Source organism: Gouania willdenowi, chromosome 19, assembly GCF_900634775.1.
Source record: "Gouania willdenowi chromosome 19, fGouWil2.1, whole genome shotgun sequence".
Taxonomy (NCBI): domain Eukaryota; kingdom Metazoa; phylum Chordata; class Actinopteri; order Blenniiformes; family Gobiesocidae; genus Gouania; species Gouania willdenowi.
In genome coordinates, this window is record NC_041062.1 from 9,091,901 (window position 1) to 9,116,187 (window position 24,287).

A 24,287-nucleotide genomic window follows, 5' to 3' on the forward strand; every position below is an offset into this window, starting at 1 on the left:
TAGCTTCTGGTAGATTGGCAGAGGCAGGGGAGGAAGTAGAGCTGTTGATGGCGGGACATCGAGACGTTCTCTCAGAAACTCTGGATAGCAGCTTTAAGTGTTGAATAATGTGAACCGAGAGATTGACAGGCGGATTGGTGCTGCGTCTGCAGTGATGCGGAGTCTGCACCGATCCGTCGTGGTGAGGAAGGAGCTGAGCCGAAAGCTCTCGATTTACCGGTTGATCTACGTTCCTACCCTCACCTATGGTTATGACTGAAACAAGATGGCGGGTAAAGCGGCTGAAATGAGTTTCCTCCGTAGGGTGGCTGGGCTCTTCCTTAGAGATAGGGTGAGAAGCTCAGTCATCGGGGAAGAGCCAGATGGAGTGGCTTGGGCACCTAATTAGGATGCTCGCTGGACGTCTGCCTAGTGAGGCGTTTCACGCTGGAGAAACTATGTCTCTCGGCTGGTCTGGGTCCTCCTCGGGATCTCCCCAAAAAAGCTAGATGATGTGGCTGGGGAGAGGAAAGTCTGATGGATAATGTGACACCAACTAGTACCACTGTTTTGTGTCAGACATCAGTCAAAACAACTATCAAGTAAAAACACTTTGATCTGAAACACCAACTATTATGAGTCACAAGATAAGTTGATCACCAGTGGAATCGTAACACCACCTGGTCCTTTGGTTTGGCTCTCTTCCAGCTGTCAGGCTGATGGTGTTCGTGTTGTTTTGGTTACCGTGTCTTATTAATGATCACACCTCCTGTTTGTGTGTAGCATCACATTTGTATTAGTGGCGGTGTGCGGCTGCAGCACAAACGCAAACTGACAGGATGTTTTATTAAAGCTACGCCTCTGAAGAGCTTGGCCCCGCCCACTCAGTACTCGGCTAACGAGCGACGTGCTCATTAGTGCAGGGAAACAAACGAGTGTTTTGAATACTAAGAAGATGCTGGTTGTGCTCACTGGGACTCATCAGAGGAGAAGCTTTCACCAATTAGTCTGCACTCAGCCTCCTGTTGGACTCACTGTTTACAGTGTTTGCTCTGATTTACAATCATCAGTTAACACAGGCACCAGTTTGAGCAGAGCAGCAGTGAAGCTGGGACGTGCTGATGGACGATAGTCCCTTCTATAATTAACTCTCCCAGTCTGTATACTGCTTCTTACTAGTTTATACTGGTTTTTACTGGTTCGTACTGATTTATACTGGTTTATACTCTTATACTGGTTTGTATTGGTTTATACTGTTTACATTTGTGGTTCATACTGGTTTATTCTGTTTATACTTCTGAGTTTTACTGGTTTATTCTGTTTATGCTTCTGGTTTATATCGTTTTTATTTCTGGTCTATACTGGTTACACTGGAATTCCTCAGTAAATCTGACACTAATCAAAGAAGGTTGATGAAGTATATGATGACAGTGTGAGAAAGTTGTGGCTGTATTTGGTAATTCAGGCTTTAGTGATTCAGGCTGATAAACAGCACTCAGCAACGCTCAGCGCTGCACTCAAAAGATCATATATGATGTGTATATAAACAAAATAAATATGTTTTCATATGTCTATATACATTTTTTCCCATTCTTATTATTTTACAATAAGCAATTGGCACTCTCGTGGCAATAGTTGCATCTTATCATTCATTTGCACCTTGTCATCTAACAACCTCTTTGTGAATTCTTGCTCCTTGTTTTCTACGTGTTTATTATTGCAGTTTTTTTAAATTACCCCTCGGAGATTAATAAAGCTTTCTTGGATTCCAATTCTTATAAACTGCCTGTGTTATTATTATTATTAATAATGTATTAATAGATACTAATTGGGCCACTCTGAGGGGGGTGTAGTGAACGTGGTGGCTCACCTTCTGGATGGTCTCCAGCATAGACCAGCCTCCGTTCCAGGGCTTGGTGGACTTCCTGATGCAGTTCAGACTGGCCATGCTGTGCCACTTCCTGTCCTCCAGCTTACGGTAGAAGGCGTTGGCCAGCATCAGCACGCTGTCGTACAGGTACAGGTTGGACACCTGCAGGAGAGCGAGGACACGCTGGTGAACGGGTTCCAAATAGAACCAAACAAACCAAGCATTGATGCAGGGTCCCCTGACAGGCAGGGCAGCTGACCTCCAGGTTCTGCAGGTACCCTTCCTGAGGGTCGCACAGCAGGGAGGAGATGCGGTGGTTCTGCCTCACACAGCGGCTGCTGCTCTCCTTCCAATGAGGGAAGATTTGCCGGATCACCGTCATCCTGCCTGGGGCGCTGTGGGTGAGCTCCAGGACTTCAGCGTCACTGACCTCCTGCAGGCAAGGACACAATACATGGAGTTTGCATTACAACAAAATTATTAATATAATGTACATAATATAAAAATATTTTTTTAAGTGCCATGAAGCACAGTGACTGTACGAAATATATATAATTTCATTGTTGTAGATTGAGTAATGTATTTTTTGTAGTAAAAGTTTTCAGTGAAATGGTCTTAAACTTTAGGTTGGTTCTTTTTCTGTTGTGCAATTCTTCTTCACAATGTAAATGGTGAAGCGAAACTGCACCCAGCAGTTCATTTATGGTACTGCAGCAAAAACTAAGCAAAAAGCAGCTGCTGGCCGAGTTTATCATGAATTTACAACATTAAAAGACGCTTCGACGCAACATTTTTGTAGTCAACATTATCAATTATGTTACTAGTCATTTTTGCATTATTGTATGTTACACACATTGTGGTTGGCGTGACTCTAAAGATGGTCTATATATTTAATTCTATTCTTTCTTTTGCTCACCCTGGCAGATTTTTGTGTCATTTATCTTTATTTTTCTCTGCTGCGTTGTTAGTTTTTTATTTTGAAGGGGCCTCCACGTGATTCTCACAGTGAGTTTTGACTGTTTTGACTCTCACACAGATGATTAGAAAGCTCACCTGTTCTTTGGCTGATGCGTCTCAGCTGGACTCCTCCACTCTATTCTCAGCTCGCCGTTATTTTCGGGGCCTTTGATGAGGCGCGTTGTGCGATTTGCACGTTTTCTGAAGCACTTTGTGTCACACTGAGGCTCCGCCTGTGCGCGGACGCTCCTGCTCGCTGATTGTTTGCATGCTCTGTCGGTCCCGATCCTCTCTCAGCTTGTTGTGTCTCAGATTGGATGTCATCACAGTTTAAAGTCACTTTGTAGAATTTGTTGCTTGTTTAGCAGTTATTGTGTTGAATTTGTGCGACTGAGCTTTTCGTTGACTCGTATTTGCATCTTATTTTCCTTTTCCCTCGTTTTTAAATGTTATTTCAGTCTCTGACGTTATTTCAGGACTGCTTTACTTCAAAAGATAAAAATAAAGTCTGGTGGGGAGTCACTGTGTGTTGTTGTTGTAGCAAAAGCACAAATTGACTTACATAAAAATACACAAAAGACAAGTCAAATAATCAACATTACTCCAAAAAACACACAAGATGACTACGAAAATTCACAAAAAATAACAGACAAATGTACAAAAACCTACAAAAATAGAGATGAGAACTGAAATACATAAAATGAGTCCAAAACAACAACAAACACAAACAAAATGAGAAATAATATACACAATAACAACAAAAATTCACAAAATAGAATAGAATAGAAGGCTTTTGTCATCATACACAATGTACAACCAAAATAAAGGACAGCTCTGGTGGTGCAAGAGTACAGGTATATAGACAAAATGCCTCAGAAAATACACAAATTACACAAAAAATACAAAAAATTACACAAAATGACTTCAAAAACACACAAAACAACAACAAACACAAACATATTGAGAAATAATATACACAATGAGAACAGAAATACACATGCCTCGAAAAATACACAAATTGACAGACAATTACACACATATTGAGAAATAATACACAAAACAATGACAAACCCTTTGGTGTTAATGCTCTGATTGGTCCTTATTCTAATGCTGACAAGAATGTTGATCATGTGACCCTCAGGTCAGATACAATCACGTTTTAGTGTTCCTGTTGTGATAAAAGTTGCCTCACTCTGCACTACAGACACATTGTTGTAAATCAACAGATTAATGATAGTTTGCTGTTACAGGATCATAACCCAGTGCTCCCATGCTGATAAAATAATTATTAGAATCATTAGTGTTGAATTAATGGTGAACATTTTTTTACACTTTTTTCTTTCCTCCTCACATGTTCTGTCTGTTATTCTCTGGTGTTTGTTTGATGCGGTTGGTGTCCTGTGTGGATGTTTTAAACATTTCCTCGCTCTGTCTCTAATTGGTGTTGTTTGTACAGACGGAGGAAGAAAAGGACTCTGACAGCACAGCTGAGTGTGTCCCACTCACACTCCCTCCTCCTCCTCCTCATCAGGAAACACCAGGAAGTAAAGGCTACGTTTGTACTAAAGCCTCTGAGACGCTAATGTTTATCCATCTATCCTGTTTATTAAAGATCTGCTTTGAAAAGCTCTAAACAATGCTGGGTTTGAACAGATCATATGTTGACATGTTGATGATGTCAGAGGTCACGCGAATGTGAACAGATCTATTCTTTATACGTCTGTGACAAAGGGTAGTGTTATGGCAATTTTTATATTCATCATCATATCGTCAAATGTGTGTTCATGTGTACAATTTGTCATGTTTTAATACATGATGACTCCATTACTCTTTGCACTTTTGAACAGCTGAGTCATGTTAGATTAAACAGTACAGATCGTATTGTACTCAGTGCAACACAGAGTCTCTGCTGAAGGCCATACACACAAACACACACACTATCAAGGATAGATAAGAGTGGAGCCCAATCTTCCTCATAATATACACGTCTTCATCATCCTCAAATGTTTCCACTGTTGGGCATCTGACTCCCTCCTTCTCCTCACCTCAGGGTGGAACTTTTTCTGTTATCTGTATAAAAGCTGAAGCTGTGAAACTGTTAGTTAGAGTGGGTCTTGCCTTTTTGCTCTGCCACAAGCCTTTTGCCTTTCATTCTTTCAGGATGGAAGCTTCTTTTTTACTCCTTTTTTATTTAATTTTATAATAAATCTTTTTTATAAAATCATCAATGCCTCGCCTGGACTCCATCATTCAACCAGAGCAATAAATCATGTCTCCAAATGAGGTCAACCGCAAATTTACCGTGACAGTAGGAACAGATCTATTCTTTATACGTCTGTATAAATAACAGGAACAGATCTATTCTTTATACGTCTGTATAAAGAACAGGAACAGATCTATTCTTTATACGTCTGTAACAAAGGACAGGAACAGATCTATTGTTTATATGTCTGTAACAAAGGACAGGAACAGATCTGTTGTTTATATGTCTGTAACAAAGGACAGGAACAGATCTATTCTTATACGTCTGTAACAGAGGACAGGAACAGATCTATTCTTTATACGTCTGTAACAAAGGACAGGAACAGATCTATTCTTTATACGTCTGTAACAAAGGACAGGAACAAATCTATTCCTTATACGTCTGTAACAAAGGACAGGAACAGATCTATTCTTTATACGTCTGTACCAAGAACAGGAACAGATCTATTCTTTATACGTCTGTAACAAAAGACAGGAAAATACATTTTCTTTATACGTCTGTAACCTTGCAGACTCTTCTGTCTGCCTCTGTTTTGCCAGCAGAGCAGCTTTTATTTTGAAAATTAGGGATTTGAAGAATTTCTTTAGAAGCAATGGCATGAAATATAATCTAATTAGCTCAGTGTGAGTGCGTTTGTGTGCGTGCGTGCATGTGTGTGTGGGAAGATTTGAAACGTTGAGTTCTCTGACATCTCGGTGTGTCTGTGACTCACTAATCAAAGGATTTCAGAGTAAAAGGAGTCAAAGAAGCCCAAAGCGAGGCCTCTCTGAGGAGTTCCAGCTGGGTCTAATTAGTGTGTAATTAGTTAAACGATGAGGAGGATTAGCAGCACCAGCTCTGATAATTGTTTGTCAATTAGCTGCGATGACGCGCAGTGAGGATATCAGAGTGCTTTCCTGAGAGTGGGTGGAGTCAGAAACAGGTGGGGCGGGGCCTCATTTCATATTCCATCCACGATTTGTGTGTTTTTATTTAAATTTTGTGTCATTTGTTTTTTGTTTTTTTGTGGTTTTTGTGTAATATTACAGTTGTTCAGGTGTGCTCTGCAGCATGGATGATGGAAGGGTATAAATGTGTATAGTGTGCGTGTGTGTGTGTGCGTGTGTTTGTGCGTGTGTGTTGGTGGAACAGGTTTATTAATGAAGTCTTACCTCGTTCACAAACACCCAATGACTGTCTTTAGAGGCCAGGTTCGTCTCCACCGCCTGAAAACACACACACACACACACACACACACACACACACACACACACACACACACACACACACACACACACACACACACACACACACACACACACACACACACACACACACACACACACACACACACACACACACACACACACACACACACACACACACACCACATTGTTGTGTGTAACCAATTTCTGCGTTCACAGCAGCAGAAAATCAGCGTCTGCTTCGTCCCACAGCAAATGGCATTAAAGAATAAAGTTACATAAGACTGAGTGTGTGTGTGAGTGTGTGTGCGCATGTGTGCAGTGCGTGTGTGTGTGTGTGATGAAACGTGTGAGTCCTGTAAAGGTTAGCGTGAAAATTGTAACTTCTGCCAGCAGGAAGAGTTAGGTGGAGTGTGTTATTAGAGCTGAGCAATGGCCTTTACCTGAACACACACACACACACACACACACACACACACACACACACACACACACACACACACACACACACACACACACACACACACACACACACACACACACACACACACACACACACACACACACACACACACACACACGTGATTTTTCGATGCCACTTGTGAGGACATTGTCAGGTTTATGTGACTTATGAGGACCATGGTGTAACACATTGAATATTCAGGTGTTCACGACTTCATCTGCGACATACGTATGAATGTGTGGGTTCCGAGAGTCAGAGGATAGGTTGGTTCAAAATCATTCAAGTGTGTGTTCGTAGATTAAATCAGAGACAGACAGGGGATACGCCGTGCATTCAGAAGTATAAATCTGTTCGTTCAGAGAGATAGGTCGATGCTTTTTGAGGGTAAGTCGGTTCATTCAGTGGATAAGTTGGTTAATAAGTCAGAAGGATAGCTCATCGTGATTGGTTAATGAATGGATGGGTGTGTTCTGTTTAGAGGATGATAAGTGGGTGTGCACATCCTCAGAACAGCACAGTTTATACAATTGGAACTATTTTGGCATTAAACAAGGCACAGACAGTGAAGCAATATACGATGGTCGTCCACTGTACAGGCACTGCCACTAAACTATAGGAGCCAAAGGAGAGAACACATCCAACCTCATAAAACACCTGCAGTGTCGTCACCCAGATTCATATGTCTAATACCAGATTAGTATGCCCTGTTTATTTTGTCACTGGCTAATATTAGGATATATGGATGTCAAAGTATAAAGCACCTAGAAAATGCATAAAAATATAGTTTTCACAGGGAATCAGTTCCTGTTTATTGTATTTTGTCCTCTATGGTGTATTATGTTGGAGAAGAATCATTATCGTCAAATAGATTTTTTTAAAAGACAGTGGATTTGTTATAATAAGTCGATTATTTATATTAGTTAAATATAAATTAAGAAACTGAATGATTATTTAATTTCAACCATATAAATTCTGACTTCATTTATTTGTTTTTTATTGCTATGCTTTTGTTCATGTACTCTTGTTGACCCAGTTATGAACTAAAACCATTAGGACCATCAAGCTAATTCATGTTATGTATTTCCCACTCCTTATTTCACAGAGAGCCATCCAACCCGAAGGGGAAGTAACCCATGGCCAAGACCATACCTGAACTGTATGAGCAACAAAGAAAATATCAGCTAACTTCAGAGGAAGCATTGAACAGAGCAGTGGCTGAATTTCTATGTTTGGACCAAATTCCAATATACACAGTGGAAAAGTCGGGCTTTAAGGAATTGGTGAAGAATTTAAATTGTAATAATGAGATTCCTGGGAAGAATTTCTTCATGTATAAAGAAGTACCCAGGCTTTACACCAAAACCAGAGAGGCAGTTATGGAGCAGCTGTCAGGACCCAACAAGTACTTTTGTTGTACTACTGATCTGTGGACCAGCAGGGCCATGGATGCCTACATGACCATCATGCATGGTGCTTGGTGTGCTCTGAGATGAACAGTGACCACAATGCTGAAAACCTACTGGAAGCCCTGGAGGAAACGATGGAAGACTGGAATATGGACAAAAACAAGATGCCAGCTGTCACTACTGACAATGCATTAAACAACATAAAAGCCTTTTCACAATGATACAGCGCTGGCTATCAACTACGGAAAACTGTCTCTGCTTTTTCCAGGTTACCAAAGATGCCCAGGCTACTGCTAGAAAAACAAATAAACTTGGGTATACCTCAGAAAAAGCTGCTTCATGATACACCAATACGCTGGGACTCTGGTATGACATGGTAAATAGGTTCTTGGAGCAGCAGCAGGCTGTTAGTGCTGCCCTGGCCACCGAGAGGAAGAAATGGCATCTCATGTCTAGGGACAGTGACATCACCACACTTGAAACGGTGAAGGAGGTGCTTGGATCACTGCTACGGTTCCCAGATGTTTTCAGTGGAGAGAAACTCTCCACAATCTCTGCAGTTCAAGTGGTCATGTGGGACATATCTGGCCTTGCTGCATCTGAAGATGATGCCCCCCTGTGCCATAAAATGAAAGAGAAAGTTCTAGAGGATGTCAACAACAGATACGCTGACAAGGCTTTACAGATTATTCTTAACTTGATGTATGTGCCGCATACATCAAGGAGCAAGAAACTCAGCAACACACTGAACCTGTTGAGGTAGATTCACCAGAGAAGTGGCCAAGAACAGACATGTAAAGGCTCCTCGCAAGCATCAAAATAAAAAAGAAAGGAGAGGCCAGTGCCAACCCCACCCGCCCTGCTCCCCAGCGGAGACAACAACCCTCTTGAGAGGTGGAAATTAAATTCTGGGACTGTGCCATTTCTCTCCCAAAGTGCATGAAAATACTTGTGCATTTCAGCATCCAGCTGTGCCTCTGAACGGGTGTTCAGCACTGCTGGAGGGATCTGCACCCGTAGACGGGGCCGAATAGATCCAGAAAGATTAAACATGCTTGTTTTCATTTCCAAAAACCTGCGTGAAATTAAGAAGAGGTCACAGGAGTAATGCAGACTCTGTCTATATTGTATTCTATATATTGCTCAGAATATACTGTTCAGTATTTTGTTAAGTCATTATGTATAGATTTGAGGTAGAGTTCAATGAAGTAGAGTTTGATATGCCTTAGCATAAGTTCTTTCCTTTAAGTTAAATACCTCAAAGTTTGACTAGACACACAAACACGCAGAGAAAACGCCAGTGGATCTGTTTTTTGTTTTTTTTATCAATTTTAACTTTTTAATAAATGTTATTCATAAAAATATTTGTTTCAGTCTAATTCCTACTTCACCAGTATTATGTTCATCATGAACCAAACAACATTATAAGTAATGAATAAGTATTTATAACTACAAATAGATTTGGTATAATTCTAGTTTATAATGTTTCAGATGTGTGTGTGTGTGTGTGTGTGTGTGTGTGTGTGTGTGTGTGTGTGTGTGTGTGTGTGTGTGTGTGTGTGTGTGTGTGTTAGGTCCCACATTCAGCCGTTCGGGACCTAAATCAACATCCTCATAACATTTTCTACGTATGTTACCATTAAATATCCTCAAATGTCATGAAAACAAGTGCACACACATACAGATATAGAGATTTTATTTTGAAAGAGGTTGGTTTATGCAGCAGAGTATCGTTAATTAAAGCTTGAGAGGAAATTTACTTTACTGTAATATTTGTGATCTCATGTTTTTATTCCATGTGTTAGATTTTGAACAGTTTCCTAGTTTTAAAGTGTGTGTGTGATGCAGACACACATACACACACACAGCTACACGCCCACTGAACGTCTCAACAGGAATCAATGGGAGCGTGAGCTTTCACACAGATTTCCTGAGATGAACTCCTTCCTTCATATGTTTTCCTCTCACTCTGAGATAAAATCTGTCTGCAGATGATCAGAGTCACTTGCAAACTTTCAGTCATTACCATAAAAAGCCTGGAAATGATGTCACAGACGGAGAAGATGAGCTGAAACCAGCGCGCACCGAGGAGCAGGACGATCTAAACATCTACGTTCATTCACTTCACAGATGAAGACACTTTCCTATTTTCAGGCTGTTTATGACTTTTTCCTCAATTTTTACCCCAAAAATATCACCTTTTAATGTTTCGTATCTTTTCTTTCAACCCATCTGAACAGACTTCAACCAACACAAACTGGTACGAGAGCCTAATGTGTCAGAAACCAGTCTGAAGATACCATCATTAGTCAAACTGTAACACCAAATGGTACAAGTCTCAATTAGTTAGAAACAACATGATATGGTCACTAATCAAACTGTAACACCATCTGGTGTGAGTATTCATTGTTGGTAACATGTTACCATGAGCACCAGTTAAACCATAACATCCTAATAATAAGTGACTGTGTGTGCTGGTGTGAGTCTCTGTCACAGAATAAACCTACACACTTCATTACTGCAGCTTTTGTTGTAAAACGGACTGTTTTCTCTCTCTGTCTGTGCACTGGTTTTGGTTCTTTCTTCCTCTTCCTCTGCTTCTGCAGTGCTCATGTGCACGCTCACGTGCGCGCTCGGGGCCCGAGTGGACGCACACACCGTGGGGAACGATCGATGGCGTTTCACACACACACATACGCAGGTTTTTTTCAGAGGCAGAGCCCGTCCAACAACAACACACTCACAGTCCTGCTGTTGGTTTCCATAGCAACCGTCTCCAGCGCAGAGATGGAAAATTGGAGACGAGAGTTTCAACATTTTAGAAGCTGGTCTGAAATAAACAGTGTTTGTGATGATAATTGAACATCAGGAGGGACGACACATCTATAACCCACTGCATCACTATCATCTATAAGGACCCAATTCGGGGTCACGAGACACTGGGAGGGGGTTGCCAGATGCCTTCGAGAAACGAAGAATATTTTCTGAACAATTTGAGCCCTTTTTTGCTTATTTTTACCATTTTTTTGCAACTACACCAAACTTTCCATATTTTAACCTATTTTCATCACTTTTTCTTGCCATATTTTTTCTCCTTTTAATGCATTTTTGCTAAATTACTCTTGTTTCTGCCACTTCTCCATCCAATTTCGATGCCTATTCTGCACATTTTTTCCCCACTTTCAACAAATTTTCAGCACTTATAAACCCTTTCCACCACAAGTCACCATTATTGTCACTTTTAACTTCTTTTCATCATATGTAATGCTTATTTTTGCCAATTCAACCAGTTTAAACCATTTCTGACACTTTTATACCAATATTGTCACTTTGAACCCTTTTTACCACTTTTTCTGTCCGTATTTGGTCACTTTTAACCCATTTTATTTCTGATTAAAACAAGGATTTACATCTATAACACTGTCGTCATCAAGCTTCCTTCATTATTGTCAGATTTACTGGGAAATAAAATAATAAACTAGTATAACCAGTACAGACTGTGAGAGTTGGACAATCCTTCCCTGTGTCAAACACCATCAGCAGACCCCAACTTCAAACTGGTGTTCTGCTCTAACTGGAGACCGTGTTAACTCATGACTGACTTCTGAGCACAACCATCCAACACTCAGTCACTAGTTAACATGATCACCATTAAGTTTAAAACACCACTGGAGTCAGTCATCAGAAGTTTAACTGTGGCATCACACAGTGTGTCCTAGTCAGAGGATAACAAGATCACCAGTCGAACCGTAACACCAGCTGGTGCGATCACTTCCTATGAATACAAACCATAAAAGTCTGACAGGTTTCATACATTTCAGCTGGAGTTTTAAAAAGAAAGCCTCCTGGTGCTGCTGTGAGCCTGATTCACTTTGCTCTGCATGTCAAAGTTTCCCAAAGTGCATCCAAACATGAAGTTTAATTACAGCGACGCTCGCAGCGCACATACACACAATCACACACACGCACATACACACACTAGCTTCACGCTACGCTACACTGCCTCTGTCCATCGGGACGAAACAAAGCCCAACTTCAAAGTGCAGAAGAGATGCAGATGGGAGGAGACAGATCAACTCCTGGGTGTGTCTGATGTTCTTTCCCTGTTGTCTTTAGAGTTTTTTTGTGTAATTTTGTTGATGTTTTGTGTGTTTGTGTTGTGTCTCTGACCCTGGACTGTGAGCCTGTGTCTCTGTGTGTCTCAGCTCTTCCATCCTCAGCGTCTCAGTGTTTGTGAGACACGTTCAAAACTGACCTTTTATGGAGAAAGACTGCAGAGAAATAATGTTTTCATGTATTTCAAGAAGCTTCACGTCTTAACGATGGCTCTGAAACTCTTGCTGAGTTTGGTTCAGCTTTGGTGGATTGTGTGTGAGGGAAACCACTCGGCTGCTGCTACGGGAATGAAGGTGTAAGCAGGACACATTGAGACAGAGACACCGTTGGACGTCCACTGGATCCACATGGACCAGGAAGACCAGGAGGACAAGGAGGATCAGGAGAACCAGGATGGACCAGAGAACAAAGTCACACTTTACACAAGGCTGTGATCGTTCCACCAACAATGGAACAAACAATCAGTGTCTGTAGAACGTGGAACTGTTCAGGTCTTCACTGACTGATTCATTTTGATTGGCTCTGATGACCCCAACCTACTGACCAACCAACCTTACTACTGACTTACGTACTACCTACCAACCTACTGACCAACCAACCTTACTACTGACTTACGTACTACCTACCAACCTACTGACCAACCAACCTTACTACTGACTTACGTACTACCTACCAACCTACTGACCAACCAACCTTACTACTGACTTACGTACTACCTACCAAGCTACTGACCAACCTTACTACTGACTTACATACTACCTACCAACCTACTGACCAACCAACCTTACTACTGACTTACATACTAGCTTTCTAGGGACATACTCACCTACAGAGTGGCATATTTACCGACCAAGCAACCTTACTACTGACCCAGCTACAAAGCCACCTACCTACTGACCCAGCTACAAAGCTACCTACTGTACCTACTGACCCATGTGTGACAGACTCCTTTGCTAATCTTTGATCCAGACGAGAACAGCCTGAGAGCCAACAGCTTCCTGATTGGTTAAAAATGATGAACATCAGAAACGTCTTCAGTGGATGGTCAAACAGAGGGACATGCACTGGATGTATTTCACTGCTGAGACTAGTGTGGAGTGTGTTCACACACACACACACACACACACACACACACACACACACACACACACACACACACACACACACACACACACACACACACACACACACACACACACACACACACACACACACACACACACACACACACACACACACACACACACAGTGTAAGTATTGTGTGAGCACCTCTTAGCTTAGCTGACATGAACGTGTGTCCTCAGTCTGTCTTAAATGTGTGTGTGTGTCTCAGCTCACTGACACCAGACGCTGCTTATCTGTGTGCGTGTGTGTGCTCCTGCTGAATACTGATGCAGTGAGTGTAAAAGGGTCAATAATGTCACGCATCAACATGACAAACAGCAAAGGCCAGAGAGCAGCCAATCAATGTGTGTGTGTGTGTGTTACCCTGCACATGCTCTTTACGCGCGTGTTGAACTGCGAGGCTAAACATTGACCGTGTGTTTTCAGGCTGACCCGCTAACACTTAACGGCTAACGGCTAACAGTTAACGGACCCTCAGTCTGCAGCTCTCCTTCACACCAGCAGGAGGCACTGCACTCACCGTCTTTAAACAGGGAAAGAAGTTTGTCTGTGTGTGTGCGTGTGTGGTGTGTGTGTTGAACTCTGTTTACAGCTGATAAATTTTAATCCTGGATCGTTCTCACCAAAGTTTTTAATCCGGATTATTCTCAGTGATGCACAACGGCTGACACACACCCACACGCACACAAGCGCACACACACACATACGCACGCACACATACATACCAAACTGAGTGCATTAATTATAAATAACTATTGCATATTGTTATAATTATTATTATTAGTCCTTGTTGACCTTATTATTTTGATAGAACATGTTGACTATTTGTTGTTGCTGTTGTTTACTCCTCACAATGAGGTGGTGTGTTTCCATGGTGCTGGTTCACCTTTTTTTGAAGTGATCAGTACATGAGGGTTTTCTGTTTGGAAGGTTGTTTTGTGTGATTTTCTATCATTTTGTATGTTTTTAGGAGTTATTTTGTATATTTGTAGTCATTTTGGGGGGAAATGTGTGTGTTTTTCCTGTTGTTTCCTCCGGAGGCCACACAAAACTAGACAAATGCCCGCATGTGGCCCCCAGGCCATCAGTTTTCCATGTCTGCTGTGCAGTGTTTGAAAAATCAAGGACATCAAAAAGGTCCTTATTTTGTAAGTGTGTTATAAGAAGGTCCTCCAATGTCATTAAAACAAGTGCCCGTACGCACACATTCTCTCCTTGTGTTGTGTTTCCATGGCATTGGTCCATCTTTCTTTGAAGTGATCATTAATGAGGTTTTCTCGTACATTAATTACATTTAACACATTACTCTGGGCTCTAATGATAATTTCCTCACTTTGATCTTCGTTTTTAGTTACTTTTTGGTTTAAAACCTAAAATCCATCGCCTTTGCTGAAGCGAGATGTTTGAAAACGGACAATTTATTATATACATAAACGGCATTAAAAATGTGTGTGTAACCGTCAGTGTCACATTACGTAACACTTCACCAGCTCAACGATGGTAAATCAAACACAAAGTTTTTCCCTGCAAAGCCAAGGATTTCTATATTTATTTTTGTATTAAACTGAGGAAGTGACTTATACAAAGATGAGACTTATGTGTCAGTTTGTGGTGCAGCGGTTCCCTCTCGTGACTAAACTGTGTCCATGACATCGCTGAGTATTTACAAACACTGACCAAATCTGAGTGTCTGTCAAACGTTGGAAACAAAATTTTATAGAACAAAAAAATATATATAAATATACATAATTCCAGCAAGATTATTTTATCTTCTTTTTGGCTAATATGTTAAGGTTTTATCTATTCAGACAATTGTTCCTCAGGAAATCCACTTTAATCTCCTGACATGTTTCGACTGTCAATTGCCAGTCTTCGTCAGAGGCATCTGCTGATCGCTTTGATGTTTCCATTGAAGTTCCCTTTGAAGTTTCCTTGATTTACATGTAATAATTATACAGTCAAAGTTTTCTTGTTTAAAATTTAGTTTCCATGTCTGACAGGAGCACATTTTTACCCTCCTAAAAGTCAAAGACAAACTTTGACTTTTAGGAATCTTTTCTCTCTTTAGGCACTTTTGATCCTCGCTGTGAGTTTCGGGAGCAGCAGGAATTCAGAGAAAGAAGGAAAACTCCAACATGTTAGTGATGGAAAGGGAAAGCGCTGGGCTGTAAATTGGGGGATTAAGGGTAGCAGTTAAAGACAAGGTCGGCGTGTTTGTTAATCATCGTTAATCACTCCTGGATTTGTCTCGTCCTTGTGTTCTTTGAGAAGGACGGAGCGGCTGATGAAGAGCGAAGAAGACTTAAAACCTTGACAGGTGGCGTAAAAACTTCTGACTCGTGAATTATTTAAAACAACTTTAACTGTGCGAGGGAAAAAAAAACTGCTGTGACATAATTAGGAGTGTGATCCTGATGAAGAGGCGTCGTAAAAAGCCACAGAGAACGAGCACAGAACGACAGCCTGAGCAGACGAGCTCAGAGGAATAAAAACCCGCCGACGCTCGCTCAAAGGGAACCTTTATGAAGCCTCGTCGAGCTCCAGTGCCGACGCCCACAAATTTATCTGAAAGGTTTTTCTCGCTCATCACAGATCATAAAAACTTAACTGTCAGTGTTCCCACAGTTTTGTCTGGCAGGCAGCAGACGTTCACCTCCGTCTCCTTGAGAACGCACGGTAGAAAAATAACAGTCGAAACATCCGAGTCTCACACGCTTTCTATAAAATTTACGATTTGCAGAGAAAAATCTACAAATAAGTCTCATCGCTGCATAAGTCGCTCCCTCAAATATAAGTTGTACCAAAAAAACATATCTGTCTTTTGTTTTGTCTGTTTAGTTTCTCTTTTTTGGTTTGTTTTTATCTGTTTTAGGTGTGTTTTTAATCTGTCTGTTTTGCTTCTACAATGTTCATGTAAAGATCAATAGATAAGTGTGACTTAACTTCCAGGCCTTTCAATCTGATGACCATATTTGGTCCATGTATTTAAATACGTAGCGATGTCAGGAACACAGTCTTACCATTGTATAAGTCGCTATCTCAGTTTAAATAAGACTTATACTTTGATCAAAAAGGTCATTTTTGGCCTCAGGGTAAAATATTTGTGTTTGATTTCCATATTTAATTTTTTTTTAAATGAACATCTAAACCAGGAGAGATTGTTACACTGATTGGTCAAGTTAGACGATGAGGAAAGTTCTTCCTCTCTCTGATCTGTTTGTTGATTGGTTCGTTAATGGTTAAGGAACTGGTTGAAAGGACTGAAAACGCTTCTATGAGTTCAAACTGTGTCTGATTCCTGTTTTTTGTTGTTGTTCTGTGATCAAACCTCTTCAGAGACGGAGCCACTTCCTGCTGAGAGTGACGGTAAGTGATCTGTGCTGTGATTGGAGCACTCAGAGTGAACGCCGTCTGAACGGCCTGAAGGAGAAACACACTTAACAACATTACACACAATGCATGTGTGTGTCTAAGGGTGATGATGTCACCATGACCTCAGGAGTGTTTGTGTGTGTATGTGTGACTGATGGATGAGAGCGGTTCACTGTGTGTCAGTGGAATGTTTTCCTGTTGTCACTGGTTGAACTGGTGCAGTTTCCCTGATAACGCTCTGACAGATCACACGTGGTGGCGCTCAGGGAGGAGAGGAGAGATGTCACATCATCTCCAACAAGAGGTACACGGGAACGTCCCTCACCTCATTTATTGGATGAACATTTCCCTCAGCTCTTAGAAACATATTAAAGGCAAAGCTCATCATCCAAGCTTTTATTTTGTAGAATTTTGTTATGTCTTGTGTGTTTTTGCTGCCATTTTGTGTGTTTTGGAGTCAATGTGTATGTCATTTATTATATTGTTCAGTTATTATTTTGTATATTTGTAGTGAATGTGTGTTTTTCCAGTTGTCTTTTGTATTTTTCTGTCATTTTGTGTGATTTGTATGTCTGTAGTCATCTTGTGTGTTTTTAGTAATGAATTTGTGTTTTTCCTGTTCTTTAGTGTATTTTTTTTGTCGTTTTATGTGATTTGGGAATGCATTTGCGTGTTTTTTTGTTGATTTGTGTATTTTTCTGTCACTTTGTGTTATTTTAGGAGTTATTTGTATACTTGTAGTCATCTTATGTGTTTTGGGAGTAAATGTGTTTGTTTTTCCTGTTGTTTTGTGCATTTTTCTGTTGTTTTGTGTATTTTTCTGTCATTTGGTGTGATTTTAAGAGTTATTTTGTGCGTTTTCCCTGACAAAATTAGACAAATGTCTGCATGTGACCCCCGGACCACCATTTTCGTATGCCTACTGTATAGCGATTAGAAGATCAAGGACGTCAAAAAGGTTATTTTGAAGTTGTGTTATCACAAAAACACATACACACACGATCGTTCCTGATGTCTCTCACCCGCTCTGACTCACTCTCATCTTCCTGTCTTTCACATACTTTTGCTTTGTCACAATCCATCTACCTCTACACACATGCACACACACACACACACACATGCACAGATACACACACAGTTGTTGTTTAGCACATAAACAGTCATGTGACCAGAGCAGCCTCTGATTAATGGGTTTCCCTCTGTGATGGATGTAATTATTCTGCAGGTGATTAAAACTCTCTCAGGTGTCGTTGACTCCTGATGATGATGATGATTTTGGTGGGGGGGGCTCGACTGTAGCTCGAAGTGGCCGTGCTGATGCCTGCAGTAAAAACCTCTGAGGAGGAGTTTCACTGAGCTTTGTCCATTAATACATATTATTCATTCTTTATAATCATTACGATAATTAGAACACGACCAATTCATCTGTTTTAAAATAATAAATACTCTCACAAAGAATATTTTCAGAATGGTAAAACAGAATGTAACTGTGCTTTAATGATCTTTAAAGGCTACTCGTCTTCACATAATTAATAAACTATGTGTTATATTCTTTAATCATCTCTAAAAGGATTAAAGAGGAGAGAGAAAGGAAAGGAAAACTCAGCGCGTGGCTTTTGCAGCCGAGAAATATGAAATTACTACCAATATTTTACTTAATGAACCGTATTAAGCATGTTTGGCATGAGTTAGGGATGTTTATTAGCCTTTAATGACTTCTGATTAGGGAAAGAAGAAGAAACGAAAATGAAAAATCAGATGCTCTACATTTGGAACTGTTATTACGAGGCACGCTATTGGCTGAAGAAGGTGACTGAGGGCGGGCTCTTCTACTTTGCGATGTGAGACGTTATAGGAAGAGTTTTCTTTATGTTTTTGTATATTTGTAGTCATCTTGTGTGAATTACAGTGTGAGTACAGTTGTGTGTTTTTCCAGTTGTGTTGTGTATTTTTCTCTCATTTTGTGTGATTTTAGGAGTTATTTTGTATAACTGTAGTCATTTTATGTGAATTCGGTGTGAATTTGTATGTTTTTCCTGTTGTTTTGTATATGAAATACAAAATTATTACCAATATTTTACGTAATGAACTGTATTAAGGATGTTTGGCATGAGTTAGGGATGTTTATTAGCCTTTAATGACATCTGATTTGGGAAAGACGAAAAAAAAAAATCGGACGCTCTCCACTTGGAACTGATGTTTTTATTACGAGGCACGCTATTGGAGGAAGAATGTGCCTGAGGGCGGGCTCTTCTACTTTGCGATGTGAGACGTTATTGAAAGGGTTTTCTATACGTTTTATGCTATTTGTTTATTTATTTGGTTTAATATACATTTAGTAGTGGGAGGAGCTTTATTGGAGACAAAACGTTGTCCTTCAAAGACGTGTTTGCTTCGTCTTACAGATAAACATCATTCATAAGTAAACATTGATACGTGTGGTCTCCTATCTGTCCTTCAGCAACGCTCCTGTGTGTCCTCGTGTCCAGCCCGTAGCTAAATGTAATTCATTAGCATCATTTTTTTTTATTAATAGCTCTGCTCAGGATGTCTGCTTATAATCATAATGAAGGTGCAGCAGCAGCAGCAGGAGGAGGAGGAGGAGGAAGATGAGGAGGATGAGGAGGATGAAGGTGAACCTGCTCAGATTCTCAGAAAAGATAAAAACAATGAAGTGATTAAGCTGGAGACGCTCGATTAGCATCAGTGTGCAAACAAAAAGAGCCCCGCCACTTTACTCTGTGACAGCCAGCGCCGCTACATGCTAAGCTAAGCCAAATATGATGGACTGGACTCTGGTATGGCACAATACGACAACAGCACTACACTAAAAAACACTAAAAGGACAAAACTACAGCAATAATACAGAAAAATTATATCAAAAAAACCCAAGACAACACAATTACAACCTCAGCTATTAGAATACAACAAAAGACACACAAAAAAAAGAAGAAATATAGATAAAAACGCACAAAAACACAGCAAAACGACAGGAAAAATACAAAAACAAACAAAACAACATAATTGCACAAAAAAACATAAAAAGATATGCAAAAACACAAGATAATGAGACAGGATTACTAGGAAAACACAAAAGAAATACTCAAACAGATCTAAAGGACACAAAAGGTTTCCAAAAACTCACAAAGTGACGCCAAAAAGAGACAAAAGAAATGAACAAAAAAAGACACAAAACAAGAAGAAAATATAAGCAAAAAATACACTCAAAAGAATTTCAAAATGTCAAGAATATTGCAAAACTTCTAAAAAAAGACCAAAAAAGTAGAAATACAGTTAAAATGCACAAAACATCATTACACTAAAAAAAATTAAAAAAAACAACACCTAAAATACTCACAAACATCCAAAATGACATAAAAACGCCAGAAACACAAGGAAAATACACCAAAGAAAACTACGAGAAGACAGAAATGACTGCGTTTTTAAAGAATATGACACAACTGCTACACTAAAGACATTTTTAATCTTTTTAGTTGAACAGCTGCATGGTAATGTGCCTTCATGGAGGATTGGGTTTGATTTTACGAGGTTAAACTCCTCCCTGAGGCTTCACAGCAGATCAGGTGATCCTCACCGACCAATCAGAGAAGGTTAAACTGGGATTAAAGGGATTATCAATGGATTAGTGTTGGAAGGTGAGAAGAGAGAAATATCTTGTTCACAGTTATCCTGACTCAACTTTTGCTGGATTACTGTAGCGGGATTATTGATTAATGATAAACACTAGGATTAATAAAGTAAACATGGACAAAAGTCTGAAAACGGCCTGAGCTGAAAGCAGCAGCTGTGGATGACACACACAATTAAATGAATGTATTATATTGCATAATTGTTGTTACCCTTCCTCCGTAAGGAAGGGTAAGAAACACTTAATTAAAAGGAGAATATAAAAAGAGAGGGCAGTGTTACACATCGGTGAGCGGGATGGAACAGGGGAGAGGGAGTCAGGGTAGAACATTATGTCTCAATATGGTTTAAAACTCAGAAAATGCATGTTCACACACTTATATTGTATCTTCACTCAGAAACTAGTGGCATACGCATGGACGCACGCTCACCATGCAGCGTGTGTGTGTTCCTGTGTGGCCTTTTAAAGCCCAAAGAGGAGCGTTAGTGGGTTTCCCTTAACATCATGAAAACAGCTGGTCAGTGTTTCCAGTCCCTGATGTGGACTCACATTAAGTGCAACACGTTTGACTTTGATCTTAAAATGAGCAGAAATAATTTATCAGGATGAAAGATTTCTGATCCAGTTCCTGTTCAAACATTTTACACACACACACACGCACGCGCACACACACACACACACACACACACACACACACACACACACACACACACACACACACACACACACACACACACACACACACACACACACACACACACACACACACACACACACACACACACACACACACACACACACACACACACACACACACAGACCTGCTGTATGAAGCTGTGGGCACAGTGGGGGCTCAGCAGTAAAACAGCTCTCCTCAGCGTGTCTCTGTAGCGGTTCAGCTCTTCCGTCTTCATGCTGGTGAACAGGTTGGTGAACACCTGGCTGATGTTGCGGTCCACCCTCTGCAGAGCCACGTCTACGCCCTGACGGGACGTCTGATCCAGGAAGCTCTGCAGGCCGCGGATATCTGAGCAGGAGGAGGAGGAGAAGAAGAAGCTGTCACCATAGTTGACTGAGAAATACTGCACCTAATTACAGTTCTTTTTCAATTAAGCATTGGTCGTAACTGAAGTCACATGTTTAAAACTCTTAACACAGTCAGCAAACAGAGATCAATGTGGACTAAACTGTCAATCACTTTTCATTGCTTTCACACAAAACGCATTCAGTGACCACAGTCACCAAAATCCATCAACTCTTTCCTCAGTCACTAGTTCACCACCTGCAAAACACTAAACCTTTACATAGGGATGTCACGATACCAGTAAGATAGCGATATTGCAACCTTACGTATCAGCCGATACTGATATTGATCTGATACGATATCAGCACGTATCATACATGCTTCTATTATTTATTTTGTAGTGTGGAATGTTAGAAAAGGCTTGATCAAGTGAAGTAAATATTGAATCGGGACACGTCTATTGTTAAAGCACATTTTTCAAATGCTAACACACTTCGTTCAAAACACTTAAAAACACAATCAAAACAGAATAATGGGGAAAAACAATGTTTGCTGCATCCACATTGAAATCTATTGAAAATTACATGAAAGATATTGACAAGAAAAGTAAATTCCAAACACAGCTGAGTGTCGTCGTCAGCTTACGTAAAACTGATTCAGGTGATGTGTTTAGCTTCATTAGAAACAAAGGAGTGGATTCTGATTCTTCTTCCTTTGTAAGTATGGATGAAAGAGCAGCGGGTGGGGTTGGTAGAGAGAAGAAGACCCAGGAGAGGAAGAGGAGGAAGGAGAGGAAGGCCAAGATCTATGGTCTCTGATGAAATCAGGGTCTCAGTGATGACCATGTGTTAAATCATGGACTCTCACTAAGAGAGGCTGCTTTAGTAAGGCTGTAGCCAAATTTGCAAAGTTCAACAGTTGCATCAGTTATGCGAATTTTCCAGCAAATCAACACATACTGTAAGACATGCATCCCATAATTACTGGATTGAGTCAGATTTTTACAAAATAATTTATATTTTTACATCAGCTGGAAGTTTGGGAAATATATTGATTACAGTGAGGAGAGGAGGGCGGTGGTGTCGGCTGCTCCTCCAGCCCATAGACTGTAGCCGCGGCGCGAGCCCAGCCTCGTTTCGCACCCCAGCCCTGAGAGCCAATTCGAAGTTACAGGTCAACTACTGTCTGCATACACAATCAAAAGACAAGGGAGTCTGGCCCGACTGACTGACTGTTGATTTTTGCGACAGTGCTGCAGCGCTTGTGGCCACTAGGGGCGCTTGCGTGAAAGTTACCGGTCTAGCACCCCTCGTGGCCAAAAGTTACACAGTGTGCCTTTAAGTATCTAAGTAAGTCTGGAAAGTAACTAAGTAATTAAAGTTATAGAGAAACACCCAGCACAAGCCCAGTTTTCCTCGTGCACAGCTCCGTTTACAAGTTGGAGTCGGCATCGCTCATATAAGCTTACCTTCCAAAAGAAGATTTGCACTTTTCCCACTGTGTCAGACTTGCCACGGGGAAGTGAAAATCCATTTTCAAAGGACCCGGTGCGCACCGGGCACGTACGACGGCCTTACGTAAACATATCATCAGAATGACTGACAATTAGGAGGACCAATAGCTAAGATGATCCACCCGGAAGTTGAAGCCAATATAACATTGTCCACAATACCTTTAAGTAACTAGGTAAGTAAATGTGTACTTAAGTATGTAACTAAGTAACTTGGTATGTAAGTTAGTAACTCAGTAAGCTGGAAAGTAAGTAACTAATTAAGGAACCAGGTAAATAATTTTGTAAATAAGTACTTAACTGCGTAACTATGATGGTGGGTTAATAACTAAGAAGGTAAATTTGTACTTAAGTACGTAACTAAGTAACCAGGTATGTAAGTTAGTAACTAAATAAGCTGGAAAGTAAATAACTAGTCATCCATGTAATGTGTGCATTAAAGTTGTAGTTAAATCTTTTCATTTGAACATTATTAACAAAGTCCTTCCAATAGTTCAATAAAAAATAGTGCTCCAGGACTAATTAGTGACTAATATTTTCATGTGATTGCTTATTAGCGATGGAAAGCTGATGGAGAAGTTTTAGTGACAGGTTTGTCATATATAAATATAAATATTATACAATAACAAACCGTTTATTTTATCTATTAAATAGGATTAGGTTTTATTTTGGTTTAGTTTGGATTCTTTTGGCAGGGACAGCACTTTTAATGGAGGCAGAGTCAGTAAACAGCTGGTTTACATCTGCTGACAGACAGACAAACAATAACAACAATGACAGAAATGCAAACAATGCACAGCAAACATGACAACCCATCAGTAGAAACACATCAGTGAATGTAAAGCAGCTGATATTAGGACAGGAGGCGTAAACAAAGGTGTTTTATATGAGCTCAGGGTTATTAATGATGAGAGGTTTTCCCGTGGGTAGCAGCAGCTGTGATGTCTCCCTGCTTTAAAGCAGTCTCTGACAGCTGCTTTAACCTGAACATCTCCTCCTCCTCCTCCGACAGCCGACCCAGTCTCACTGTCACCCTCTGCTCCCCCTCTGACAGTTACTGCTGAGGAAACATCAGCTCACACACAACATGATGAGCAACTTCCTCCAGCTCAGAGCTCATCATCTTCTTTGTCTGACCCACAGAAACAAACAGTGATACAACTTTATCCTATGACCTCAACCCTCATTAATTACCTTAGGGTTCACTCAGGAATACCTGTATAAACCATCATAAACCAGTAGAAACAGGTAGAAACCAGTAGAAACAGATAGAAACCATTATAAACATATAGAAACCATTAGAAACCTGTATAAATCAGTGTAAACCTATATAATTGATGTTATTTAATGATGAATAACAATATAAACC

The 24,287-nt window shown here is 40.4% G+C and overlaps 1 protein-coding gene across 4 annotated transcripts in view; it reads right to left on the reverse strand.

Annotated features, from left to right (window-relative positions):
• Positions 1-24,287, reverse strand: part of LOC114481041 (glutamate receptor ionotropic, delta-1-like) — a 184,630-nt gene that overhangs the window by 11,825 nt on the left and 148,518 nt on the right. For all 4 annotated transcript variants that reach the window (XM_028475355.1, XM_028475353.1, XM_028475356.1 and 1 more), the window contains 4 exons: positions 21,206-21,411; positions 6,221-6,274; positions 2,109-2,282; positions 1,850-2,011 (listed from right to left, as the gene is read on the reverse strand). In XM_028475355.1, the coding sequence (XP_028331156.1) occupies positions 1,850-2,011; positions 2,109-2,282; positions 6,221-6,274; positions 21,206-21,411 (596 nt within the window). The remainder of the gene's footprint in view (positions 1-1,849; positions 2,012-2,108; positions 2,283-6,220; positions 6,275-21,205; positions 21,412-24,287) is intronic.